Genomic DNA, 13533 nt, shown 5'->3' with positions numbered 1-13533 from the left:
CACACACACACACACACACACACACACACACACACACACACACAAACTTCGTAGGATGGTTTTCTGAGCTGCTTTGGCTGAAGACCTCTAAATGAAAGCCAGCTAACATGTGCTTTCCAGCTCAAGCTGCTCTGCTGAGCTCTAGATATTTTATGTCTCAATGTAAAATCTGTAAACCAAGCCCCACTGAATCATCTTCTGGTTCTACTGACTGACTCACCTACTTTTAGCTCCCCAAAAAAAACTGCAGAGCATCAAGTCAATTCCCAAACTGTCTTCTTGGGACTGTTGTCCTCAGCTGTTTACCTATACTTAGCCCAAGAATGAACTCTAGACTGAGACCCCAGGCTGTCAAGCCAGCCTAGGCCCTACTAAAGCTTCTAACTTTAGACTAACATCCCAACAAACCCTCAGACAGGGAAGCCAGGTGTGGTGTTACATGTCTTTAATACCAATGCCTGGGAAGCAGAGGCAGGCGAATCTCTGTGAGTTCGAGGCCAGTGTGGTCTACAGAGTGAGTTCCAGGACAGCCAAGGCTACACATAAAAACCCTGTCTCAAAATAACTTAAAAAAAAAAAGACCTAGAAAAAGGCCTAGCACCTGAAAGGCATATGGAGACCTGAGCTGGAGCACTGGCTTGAGTACTGCTAGAGTACCAGAATGTGCTCATCCTAGGAAATAGGGCTTGGGTTGCCATCCATGTGGACATGTGCCTCTTTAGTACAGGCATAAATTTTAAGTAGGGAATCCACTGCATAGAATGAGGGCCATGAAGCTTCAGCCAGACTGGAAGCAGAGGCAGGGGTGGTTGAACATGTTGAGATTTGTGGAGACTCACTTAATTTTTTTCATGATGACAGCTGGTCACTCTAGGAAGTATGGAAATGACAGAATAGAAGACATAAGTAGGTGGCCACAAAACCACCTGGGACCTGAGCGCCATGATGAATGTTTAGACATACATTTGTTTTAGATGTGTGTATTAGCAAGAATTAGATCATTTTCTATTTCAAGTTTGTATCCTTTTCTTTTTTAATTTTTATATTAATTACAGTTTATTCACTTTGTATCCCAGCTGTAGCTCCCTACCTCATTCCCTCCCAATCTTACCCTCCCTCCCTCATCTCCTCCCATGCCCTTCTCCAAGTCCACTGATAAAGGAGGTCCTCTTCCCCTTCCATCTAACCCTAAACCTATCAGGTCTCATTAGGATTGGCGGCATTGTCTTCCTCTGTGGCCTGGCAAGGCTGCTCCCCCTTCAGGGACGGTGATCAAAGAGTCAACCGCTGAGTCAGAGACAGCCCCTATTCCCATTACTAGGGAACCCACTTGGATACTGAGCTTGTATACTTTATTTAAGACACCCCGAACATTTCACACATTATTTAAAAACCTACATAAGTATCATTGTTAAATGCTGATATTATATAATAAGGAGTATACCATTAATTATACAACTGAGCTCCTATGGGTGGACACTTTTGTTTTAGGTTTGGTATTATAATAAAGATGATGAAAACAAAAGTGTATTTGTGCATAGAAAATGTGCCTGTAGTCAGACATTAGGAAGACAATCAATAAAATCCTTTCTCCCCTCCCTTCCTCCACCCCCCAAACAGGGTTTTTCTGTGTAGCCTTGGCTGTCTTGAACTCACTTTATAGACCAGGCTGGCCTTGAACTCACAGAGATCCACCTGACTCTGCCTCCCTGAGTCCTGAGATTACAGGCATGAACCACGTCCCCTGGCTTCTTTTCTCCTTTATCCCCTTACTGGTGCACTAGAATTGAATGGAGGGCCTCTAATATACAAGACAAATGCTCTACCACCAAGCCACATCCCCCCCTAACTCCTCTTTGTGTTGCTGCTGCCGCCACCTTATCTTTATTGCAGCATTGTCTTCACTTTCTTGTGTGTGTCTATATGTATATGTTTGAGATAAGGTCTTCTGTATTATAGGCTGACCTCAAACTTGCTGTGTACATAAAGATGACCTTGAAGTTCTGATCCTACCATCTACCCCATCTAGGATTATAGGCATGCACCACCACACCCAATCCATGTGGTGCTAGGGCTGGACCCCAGAGCCTTGCACATGCTAGGCAGACACTCTACCAACTGAGCTGTATCCCCAGACCTCTTTATTTTTAATCTTTGTTGTTGCTTCTGCTGTTGTTTTGGTTTGGTTTGAGCCCAGGAGTTTGACATCACCCAGGGGAATATAGCAAGATTCTGTCTCAAACAACAAAACAAAACAAAAACAAAACAAAAAAAAAAAAAAAAAACAAGCAGAACAAACAAAACATCCACAGTAGCCAGAAACAACTCTCTGAACATGACCATGTTTCCTGCCAGTTAATGATCACAATCATTTTATCAAGCTTACATTTTATTGGCTGCCAGCTATCACTTATGTGTTGTTAATCTAGATGGTTTCTGTTTGAAATGATGTGGCCATGAATATTTTTCGAGGTGACATTTGCTGGGAAGGGGACAGTGTAGTCAGGACAGGAGGATATTCCTGAAGTAGAGCTGTCCCCCAAAGCTTCTTCTCTGCTCATCTCCCATCCAATCTTACTTCTCTTTGTTCCATAGAGTCTTTGGAGCTGATAGCCACAGCAGCAGAACACTCTAATGCTGCCATCCGTAAAATGGTAAGTGGCCCTTCCAGCCCTTCCCTTCCTTGGCCATTGCTGTAACCAGAGGGAGCTTGTGACTTGAGGACATTCAAAAGGAGGTGTTGCCCACCCCAAGTTTTACCTTTTGCTCACTGCCAGGAACGAATGCACAAGTTGCTGAAAGTCTATGAGCTGCTGGGGGGTGAGGAGGACATTGTCAGTCCCACCAAAGAGCTCATAAAAGAAGGTCATATCCTTAAGCTGTCAGCAAAGAATGGGACCACTCAAGATCGATACCTCATATTAGTAAGTGCCAGGTGTGGGCTTGTGGGTGGGCATGCCCTGCTTCAATAAATAGATGACCTGGTAGTCCTAGACCTCTAGCCAGCTGTCCTTTCTTGCAGTCATTCATTTTGTTTTCATTATGCGAGCCAAAAATATTTTTCGCTTTTATAATTATGTAACTACAATTTAGGTATGACTTGGCCAAGATTACCCCCTAGGAAGTGACTCCCATGTCATGTTCTTCTCGTTTCTTTTTCCTCATTATTGTTATATCCAATTGGAAAAATCTTTCTGTCTCTCAGTGTGTGTGTGTGTGTGTGTGTGTGTGTGTGTGTGTGTGTGAGAGAGAGAGAGAGAGAGAGAGAGAGAGAGAGAGAGAGAGTTTCTCTTTATAGTGGCTGTCCTGGAACTCACTCTGTAGACCAGACTGGCCCCAAACTCAGAGATTTGCCTGCCTTTGCCTCCCTAGTGCTGGGATTAAAGGCTTGTGCCACCACTGCTGAGCAATTTGAAATATCTTTCCTCCATTTATTGCCTTAGGTCTTTAAGAGATGTGTGGGGGTGGGGAGACTCACCATCCACACTAAGCCTCTGCACATGTATTCCAAATCGTTTCCTTCCTAGTTCAACGACCGCCTCCTTTACTGCGTGCCCAGGCTCCGGCTCCTTGGCCAGAAGTTTAGCGTGCGGGCACGCATTGATGTAGATGGCATGGAGGTGAGCCCCCTAAAGTGATAAATGGAAATGTGGGGTGGGACATTGCTATTGGGAGGAATGTGCCTGTGACCATGGTGTGTGTGTGCATATGCGCAGGACCTTGTGGAGTTCTGTAGGCCTCACATGCTCTTTACCTCCTCCTTTCAGCTAAAGGAGAGCTCCAACCTCAACATGCCTAGGACCTTCCTGGTATCGGGAAAGCAGCGCTCTCTGGAACTCCAGGCCAGGTACCTGTCCTTGCCTATGCCTTCCCTCCAACTCATTCTTTACTTTCAGATATGCTGAGGCATTCCAGGCTTAGAGGTCTTTCCAGAGAAAGAGTGAATGCCTTTCCCCAAAGATGTGGACTCGCTCCTTAGTTATGTGTATGTGGGTGATTCTGAAGACTACACATTTAGATGCATGGTGTGGGAAATGGTGGTACTTTGTTCAGGAAAGCATTTTGGAGAATGAACATGCTCCACAATGGAGGGAAGAGTGGGTACTTAACCCTGTCATGAATAACATTGCAAATGGTAACCATCGCACATGGTTACCATCAGTCCATTTTAAAGCCGAAGAAGATGAGGCACCTTGCCTTAGATCCAGCTAACAAGGATCAGAACAAAATTGGAGCTTAGGCCTCCTCAGCTTGGCGCTTGGATTCCTAACCTCTGTTCATACTACTTTCTATTAGTCCAGGTGAAAGTGTATAACAAGGTCATGATCATGGCTGGAGAGTGCACATCAACATATGGCCCTTTTCTGATAGGCTACATGGAAGTGAGAGGTGAATGATGATTGCATGGAGGCAGAAGGGAGACGGGTAAAGGAACCTAGTAGTTGGGGCAGGCAGTGGTGGTGCACACTTTTAATCCTAGCACTCAGGGTGGAAGCAGGTAGATCTCTGAGTTTGAGGCTACCCTGTTCTACAGAATGAGTTCCAGGACAGCCAGGGCTATAAAAACCTAAAACAAAAAACCTCAAAACCTAGTCATTGGGCCTGAAGTTCTAGGAGACCAAGAGAACCTCCCTGAGGACTGCAGTGATAGATGTGGGGAAGGAGCAACACATCCAGCGAGACAGAAAACAGGACCATCTAGGGAAGAGATAAGCCCCAGAGACATGATATCCGTTTAGAGTTAGAGTGCATGGGAAGAATGCTGGGTACAGAGGGGTCCCCCAAGCAGTGTTTGGTTTCCTCCTAGTCTCAGTAGGGTGGGATGGAGCGATTACCTGGTAATCATATCACTGTCTGTAATTAGCCCAGGTTGCCCTTGAACTCAAAATAATCCTCCTGGTTTGGCTCCCTAGTGCTCAGATTACTGATGTGAGCCACCACACCAGGGTTTTAAGAACTCAAAAAGTTTTAAGAACTTTTTGAAAGGTTTATTTTGATTATTTTTAAATTATGTGTATGCATGTGGCTGTGCAGAAGTATGCGCATGTGAGTACAGGTGACTCTGGAGTACGTAAGAAGTACCAGGTGCATTGGAGCTAGGGTTATATATTGGCACTTGCAAACTACAGGACATGGGTGATGAGAACTGAAGTTGGCTCCTCTGCAAGAGCCATCTCCAGCCAAGTACTTTTTTTTTTCCTTACTATGTATACCTGGCAGGCCTGGAACTTGTTTATGCAGAACAAGTTGGCCTTAAGCTCACAGAGATCCATTTGCCTCTGCCTCCAGAGTGCTGGGATTGAAAGTGTGCACTAACACACTTGCTCCATTAGTTTTTTTTTTTTTTTAATTTGTTGATTGTTTATATATTAAAAAAATTTAAATGCAGCCAGGCTCGGTGGTGTACATCTGTAATTCCAGAACTCTGGAAGGCAGAGACAGGAAGATCTCTGAGTTCAAGGCCAGCCTGGTCTACAAATCGAGTTCTAGAACAGCCAAGGCTACACAGAGAAGCCCTGTCTTGGGGAGGGCAATCTGCAAAAAATTTTTTTAAATGTTTATGAGTGTTTTGCCTACATGTATGTCTGGCAATATGTATATGCCGGGTACCTAAGGAGGCCAGAAGATGGTGTAAGATACCCTGGAATTACAGATACAGATAGTTGTGAAATGGGTGCAGGGAAATGAATCAGGTTCCTCTAGAAGCACAGCAAGTGCTCTTAACTGCTAAGCTTTCTTTCCAGCTAATTAAAAAAAAAATTAACATTATCGGGGTATTGTTGTGTTTTTTTGTTTGTTTGTTTGTTTGTTTGTTTGTTTGAGACAGGGATTTTCTGTATAGTCCCTAGCCATTCTGGCCTTGTTATTTTTGCAGACCAGGCTGGCCTCGAACTTAGAGATCCGCCTGCCTCTGCCACCCTAAGTGCTGGGATTAAAGGCATTCACCACATTTTTTATGAAAAATTTCAGCATGGTGTGGTGGCTTCTGCTTATAATCCCACCATTTGAAGCGGCTGAGGATTGCCAGAAATTAAAGGCAAGATTGGGACACAATGTGAGACCTTGTCTGAAAAAAAACCAGGGCAAGGAATTGATTTCAAATATTAAAAAAAAAATAGTATGATAATCACCCATAATTTTTTGTTGTTTTTGAGATAGGATTTTTCTGTGTAGCTTTGGCTGTCCTGGACTCTCTCTATAGACCAGGCTGGCCTTGAATTCACAGAGATCCATCTGCCTCTGCCTCCCGAGTGCTGGGAATACAGCTGTGTGCCACCTTGCTTGGCTAGCACCTACAATCTTAGATAGAGCTTAACTGGTTTTCATCTTGGCAACTTGTTGAATCAGCTGAGAGGTTAAAAAATATTGATGCCTGGGCTCTGTCCCCAAAGATTTCCATTTAATTGGTCTGCGTTTATTCCCAACAAAGCTCCTCAGGTGATTTGATGTGTGCACCATTGATTTAAAAGCCAGTAACTGTGGACAGGCGCACAGAGCTTACCAATTATGCATAAGGACTGGGTTCCAGAATCTCTCTCCTTCCACACACAAGACAGCTATTGACGTTTTACCAGATAGACCTTTTTGGTTTGGGACTTTTCCCCCAAGGCCATCCTTGGAACTCCTGAGTTCAAATGGTCCTCCTGCGTTACTCTCCAAAGTAAGTAGGACTAGCAAATATGGACTTCATCCTTATATACTTTACATGGCCACAAAGTCCACTGTAATTCTTAAAAATCAAAAGCAACACTTGTTCTCTGCCAAGAAATTACAAGTTAAAAAAATATAAACAAGAAATCATTTTAGATGAATATAATCAGAATAAACCCTTCTCAGTGCTGGATTTATAGATATTTGCCACAATTTTTAGTTTTTGTGTTGATACTAGGGTTTTTGAGCTTGAGTCTTCATGCTTAGCAAACACTTTAAACCACTGAGCCACTTTCCCAGTACCTGCTGCCACATTTTATTATCAACCTTCTCCAAAATATAGAGAAGTTAAAAGAATCACAGTGAACACTAATAAATCCACCATTTAGAGTCTACAATGGTTAACATGGTGCTATATTTAGTTTGTTAAATATCTATTCTTTTACCACCCACCAGTCCAATGGATTTAAATTTTTTCATTGGCATATGTCCATTGTACATCATGATAGGCTTCATAAAGACTATTTTGTTTGTTTTTGAGACAGGGTTTCTCTGTGTAGTCCTGGCTGTCCTGGAACGCGTTTTATAGGCTATGCTGACCTTGAACTCAGAGATCTGCCTACCTCTTTCTCTCAAGTGCTGGGATTAAAGGTGTGTGCCAATCACACCTGGCAAGACATTTTTCAAACAAGTTTTTATTTCCTATACTTAGAGCATACCTTCCATCTAAACCCTCCCTTTGCTTCTTCCTCTCCCTTCCCTGCAACAGTCTTGCTTCTATTTTGATGTCATATATAAAAATGATTTTATATATATATATGATCTAGATTCCACAAATGAGATAAAACTTGAGATACTTGTTTTTCTGCATCTGACTTCTTTCACTTAATATAGTGATCATTTTCTGGCAAATGATACAATTTTATTCTTTATGGATTCATAAAAACTTCATAATACACACCACATTTTCTTTATCTAATTGTCAGTTGACACAACCTATAATGGCTGCTGTGAATAGTGCTGTAATAAACATAAATAGGCATGAAATCTCTGTGGCATGCTGACTAATATTTCGTGTATATACCTAGAAGCTGTGTCAATATTTGAAGTTAATCATGATACCTGATTTCAACTTATTTATACTACAGAACCATAATAATTAACATGGTTTTGGCACAAAAATAGACATGGAAATTGATGGAATATAGGACCTAGAAATAAGCACACACAGCGGTAAACAACTAATTTGTTTACTCTTTAGTTTTTTTGAGACAGGGTCTTATGTAGCACTGAACAGCCTTTATAACAGCCTCTTATCCTGTCTCTATCTCCTAAGTGCTGGCTTTACAGACATGTCACCATGCTTTACTTAGCCACTTGATTTTTGACAAAGATGCTAAAAACATACATTGTAGAAAAGACAGCTTCTTCAACAGATGGTGCTGAGAAAACTGAATATCCAATGACTTTAAAAAAAAAAAGACTTATTTTTAATTATGTGTATGAGTGTGTATATGTGTTTGGTTTTGTGAATGCAGTTTTCCACAGAGATCAGAGGCATTGTATCACCTTGGAATTAGAGGTACAAATGATATGAAGTACTCAGTGTGGGTGCTAAGAACTGAACCTTGCAAGATTACATGCCCTTTACCACTGAGGCCTTTCAGTGACTTCTTAATACATTTTAAAATAAGTTGCATCACCCTCCTCAAGAGTCTGGCATTAATGGAAAACCATTAAGTAGAGTTTAGTACTTGTTTCAGTACCACTGCCACACCCTTTTCTTGGCAGAGTCTTCATGGTGAAATGCATAGGTCTTAAGTGTAACAAAGATGAGTGTTTGACAAACATTTGATTCCGAACATTCATGTGTGTTTGTGTGTGTGTGTGCATTCTAGGTAAGCACTCCACTAACAAACCTATATCCCTACATCTCTACATAGTGACCACATCCTATCTTGTTCACATCCTTTTTCACACAGTGGTACTAATGATGCAGTCAGATTTTCACATTAGAAAAATACATGTGAAGCTTAGAATATAGATGTGGAAGGAAAATAAGAGTTTGGATAGGAGACAGCAGAGAATGAGGGGTCCTATTCCTAGGGGGTAGTTGACAAGATTGTGCCAGGCCAGAGTCCTTAGAGAATGCAAGGCTGTAGAAGAAGCAGGGAAGAGCAGAGGGAAGTCAGAGCATGAATTATAGCAGATATCAATGCTGGGAACTTTACACATCATCTCAGTGTTGCTGAGAACATAGTGGTAAATATCACCTTCATGAAATGAAAAAAAAGAAAACTGCCTCCCTTTGCAAAAGTGACGTTAGCAGTCTGATACAGTTTCATGCATGTTCCATACTCACATACATTTCATGTTACCCTTTTGTCTGAGGTCTAGCACCTCCGTTTAGAAACCTTTCCTAAAAGCCCCAGTCAAACTCAGTCTGTGGCAGGTCTCCTCCTCTGGATTCCCCAGTCTTCATCTAGAGTCAGCATTGATTCCTACTGTTTTTTCCCTGTCTGTCTGTTTCCTCTAATGCACCATGATCTCCTTGAGGACAGGGATTTCTCTGAGGCCTAAGTCCCCATTGTAGGGATCTGGAAGACATTGTTGGATAAACACAGGTTATGTAACTTGTCCAAGGTTAAGTGAAATAGCGGAGTCAAACCTAGGTCCTGTAACTCTAAAATACCATTCCATTTGTCTTTTGTTGACCTGCCTAACCTAACACCTTTCTTTTCTCCCCTACAAGGACTGAGGAGGAGAAGAAAGACTGGGTCCAGGTAACATGCAATGCTTTGTGGTAGGGGTCTGGAAGGGCATTAACAGGTCTCTTAGGGGCTGATATGCTTTCTTTCAAAACTATCTAAACAGATTGGGCCTCGACAGCAACCTTCCAACAGATGCTATCTCACAGATGAGCAAGCTGAAGTCCCGAGGTTAGATAGAAATATTCTTTTAGAAAGTCAGCTCCTCAGAATCAAGTTTTATAAAAGCTTGCACCCAGCCAGCAGCAGGCAGCCAGGAAGGCCTTCTGAGGTTTTCCAGCTACCACTCCCCTTTGCACATTTTATAATTACAAGTTGTAGACCTGGATTTAGGGAGGGATTCTTTTCAGTCATGTGTGGCAGGGGCAGAGCTGGGCCTAGGAAGGCTAAGGCCTAGGAAAGTGTGGTGAGGGTGGAGATGTGATCTGATCTTTCATTTCTCACCTCTTCACCAGGCCATTAACTCCACCCTCCTGAAGCATGAACAGACCCTGGAGACTTTCAAACTATTGAACTCAACAAACAGGGATGATGAAGATACTCCCCCTAACTCTCCAGTAAGAGTCCTATTGTCCCCAGTCCTGGGGACCCCTGTGAAGCTTATGTTCCCACCTTCCCTTGATATAATCTTTCCCTTTTCCCAGCAAATAGGGATTAGAGAGGCAGTGCAGTCCTTCTGAAGCAGTCTTCTGCTAGTAAAGTGAAGTGACTTACCTCCAATAAATGTGGCAGGGCAGAGCCAGGCCTTCTGTATGTGTGCCCCACGGGTTAACCCCATGATTCAAGCCTCAGAGCAGAGGCAAGGACGGGTGGCTGGACTGGGCTGAGGGGCTGTCTTTGACCTGGGACTTAACCCTCTCCCTAGAACGTGGACCTTGGGAAGAGGGCACCTACACCTATCCGGGAAAAGGAAGTCACCATGTGCATGCGCTGCCAAGAGCCCTTCAATTCCATCACCAAACGCAGGCACCACTGCAAGGCCTGTGGGCATGTGAGTGTTGGGAGGCAGGGGCAGAGCTACGGTGGGGACAGGCTGACAGCCTAAAAGCCCACTTCTGATGGGGTAGCCCCCAAGGAGGCTGCAGTAGTTGATACAATGAGGGAAAAGCCCAAGGCAATCAGGCTCTTCTTGCCCACTTGTTGCCCCAGGTGGTTTGTGGGAAATGCTCAGAGTTCCGGGCCCGCCTCATCTATGACAACAACCGTTCCAACCGTGTGTGCACTGATTGCTATGTGGCCTTGCATGGAGCACCTGGGAGCAGTCCAGCCTGTAGCCAGCATACACCCCAGCGCAGGAGGTCCATCCTAGAGGTAAGAGCTAGGATCCCAACCACAATACCCAAAGTGTGCCCCAGTTACAGATCCAGTGTAGAGGTCTGCATATCTCTTAGAAAATAGGGCGCTGTGTGCACTCACTAATCAAGTTATCTAAGCTTGAGACACAGAAAATGAGTATGAAGGTTAAAAGGGTATTTTTTTATTAAAGAACTTCACACATTTAACCATCACAGTAACTAATCAACCCATACTCTTATCTTTATTAACATATGAAACCCAAAGAAGTTATTTGGCAAAGTTGCACAGCCAGAAAAACTGCTAGGTTTTGTTTTATCTGAGTCAAGGTCTCAATGAGTAGCCAAGGCTGGCCTATGGGATGTTTTGTTTTTGTTTTTAATGAACCAAGTGCTTTTTTAATTATGAAATAGGGTAAGTAGGATAACATAGAATAAAACATATCCCTTTACACAGAAGTTGCCACTGGTAATATTGATCCTGTCTTTCCAGGACCATGAATACACACAAGTTTGGGGTGATTGTTTTTAAATAAACCAAGGTATCCCAAATATAATGGAGCTTACTCTAGACCAGGAACTCTTAAATACCTTGTTTATGCTAATTTAAATCTAAGAAAAAGCCTCCGTGCTCTTCTCACAAGTCCTGCATTTTCATCTATTGTTAGGATTCTGGAACAGATGGTGTTAACCACCCACTCATCCCCTTAACCACATGTTAGGACTTTCTCAGAGCAGACAAGGAGTATATAATGAAAGATGAAAAGGGTTAGCTGTGAATGTCACTTAGACTGAAGAGTGCCTGGCCAGCATTCCACTATCCCCACTGAGATCTGCACACATACCCCTTCTACTAGCTGTTAAAGAAAGCAATCAAGCCAATCAAGGTAGGGATATGGTTACCAGGACAGAGGTGTATAGGCCCCCCCAAAACAGCTCCTATAAGTCTCTCATAACACCTAACAATGGCCCAAAAGATGCCTTGCTACCTTTGTTTGAGACATAGTTCATATACTATGGGGCTGCTTAAGTCAAGAGCAAAGCCTTCTGTCAACATTAATGTACCTTGTGTCTCTGATCACAGAAACAGGCCTCAGTAGCTGCTGAGAACAGCGTCATCTGCAGCTTCCTGCACTACATGGAGAAAGGTGGGAAAGGATGGCACAAGGCATGGTTTGTGGTTCCTGAGAATGAACCCTTGGTGCTGTACATCTATGGAGCCCCTCAGGTGTGCATCCACTCCTTCAGGTTTTTCCAGCCATCTGACAAAGCCAGGCTGCCCCTCCCCCATGTGCCTTATCCTTCCAGGACCAAGAGAGCCTATCAAAGAGGAAAATCAAAACCACCATCCTTATGTGACAGAGTAGGTAGAGAGAAGTGTTTAGAGGCCACAATATGGGGGGGGGGGTGAGGGAGATGTGGGAAGTCTGGCTTTCTGGAGAAAAAAGGAGTGAGGACAGGCACTTCTAGGTCTGACTTTAAGTAGAGAATATACAGATAGAGGAACTAGCCAAAGAACTGAATCTGTAATAGTAAAGACTAACAGTTGATTTGGGTATGGGAGGAGACAGATAAGCAAACCAACCTGCCTTTTACTACTAGTTCAGACATCTTCCTGTTCATTAAAGAGAAGGCAAGGCTCTTCAGCAGAGGAAACAACACAACAAAGCTGTTTAACTGTTTGGCCTCTAGATGACATTATATCTGTCCCTCTTCCCCAGGATGTGAAAGCCCAGCGCAGCCTGCCCCTCATTGGCTTTGAGGTGGGGCCTCCTGAGGCAGGGGAACGGCCCGACAGGAGGCATGTCTTCAAGATCACACAGAGCCACCTAAGCTGGTACTTCAGCCCAGAGACCGAAGAACTCCAGCAGCGCTGGATGGCTGTGCTCGGCAGGGCGGGCCGTGGGGACACATTCTGCCCAGGGCCCACACTGTCTGAGGACAAGGAGACAGAGGAGACACCAGTGGCAGCCTCAGGAGCCACTGCTGAACCTCCTGAAACCTCCCAGACCCGAGAAAAGACCTAGAGGGTTTTTGGGGGCAACTGGGAGTTCCTGACCCACACTCCAGCTGCCCATGTTCAATTGGGGGCTCCAGCCCACTCCTAATGCAGTCAAATACTTGAATTCCCATCAAGGGCACTTTCAATCCCGAATGCTGGGTCTTGGGTTTTTTAATTCATCTTTTCACAAAATGTGGGCTTTTTAAAAAAATATTCCTACATTGATGTTAATTTTTTAAATCCCTATCCCCAGGGAGGGGGGGAGCTAATTGCTAGATTCACTTGAATTAGGCTGTTTCCTCCCAATACCCCACAGATCCTACTTCCACCCAGTTCCCCATAAAAGCACCAGAGGCAGGAGACCTGGATTCAAGTGCCAGCTCTGCTACTGACCCTGGGATCCCAACCTACCCTTGCCTCCTCAGCCAGTGTCTTCACATGTATGACTTTACATGGGGTGGTGACTAGACCCTTCTTGCCTTTCCCATGGCTTATAGCTTCTACCTAGCCCCAAAGCAATCCAGTATTTTATCGTCCAGACCCATGGCAGGGCCACTGGGCAGGACGGGAATGGGAGGGGGGGGGGAAGACAATGGATACTGTTTTTTAAAGAAAAATACAGTTTATTTCAGGCTTACAGTAACTTTCAGAGCACTGCGATGGTCCGTCCGTTTGTCCAAAGTCCCAGGCTACTAAGGGAGATGGGAGGGTGTGAAAACTCCTCTCTTGCTAAACTCTGAAGCTCAGCTCTCAGAAGGCTGATTCCAAGGTTAAATCATGGATTAAACGAGAAGGTGTTATGTTATTAAGGTCTTAAGCC

The 13533-nt window shown here is 43.9% G+C and overlaps 1 protein-coding gene across 1 annotated transcript in view; it reads left to right on the top strand.

Annotated features, from left to right (window-relative positions):
- Positions 1–13518, top strand: part of Fgd1 (FYVE, RhoGEF and PH domain containing 1) — a 42758-nt gene extending 29240 nt beyond the window's left edge. The window contains exons 9-18 of the mRNA XM_055617913.1: positions 2596–2654; positions 2778–2924; positions 3528–3620; positions 3768–3847; positions 9404–9434; positions 9875–9976; positions 10285–10410; positions 10569–10730; positions 11796–11939; positions 12433–13518. Coding sequence (XP_055473888.1) covers positions 2596–2654; positions 2778–2924; positions 3528–3620; positions 3768–3847; positions 9404–9434; positions 9875–9976; positions 10285–10410; positions 10569–10730; positions 11796–11939; positions 12433–12738 — 1250 coding nt within the window. The 3' untranslated portion in view covers positions 12739–13518. The remainder of the gene's footprint in view (positions 1–2595; positions 2655–2777; positions 2925–3527; positions 3621–3767; positions 3848–9403; positions 9435–9874; positions 9977–10284; positions 10411–10568; positions 10731–11795; positions 11940–12432) is intronic.
- Positions 13519–13533: the final 15 nt, after the last annotated feature.

The sequence above is a fragment of the Psammomys obesus genome, unplaced genomic scaffold (genome assembly GCF_907164565.1).
Source record: "Psammomys obesus unplaced genomic scaffold, mPsaObe1.curated_primary_1811, whole genome shotgun sequence".
In the NCBI taxonomy this organism is placed as follows: domain Eukaryota; kingdom Metazoa; phylum Chordata; class Mammalia; order Rodentia; family Muridae; genus Psammomys; species Psammomys obesus.
This window is presented reverse-complemented; position numbering and strand designations above follow the sequence as displayed.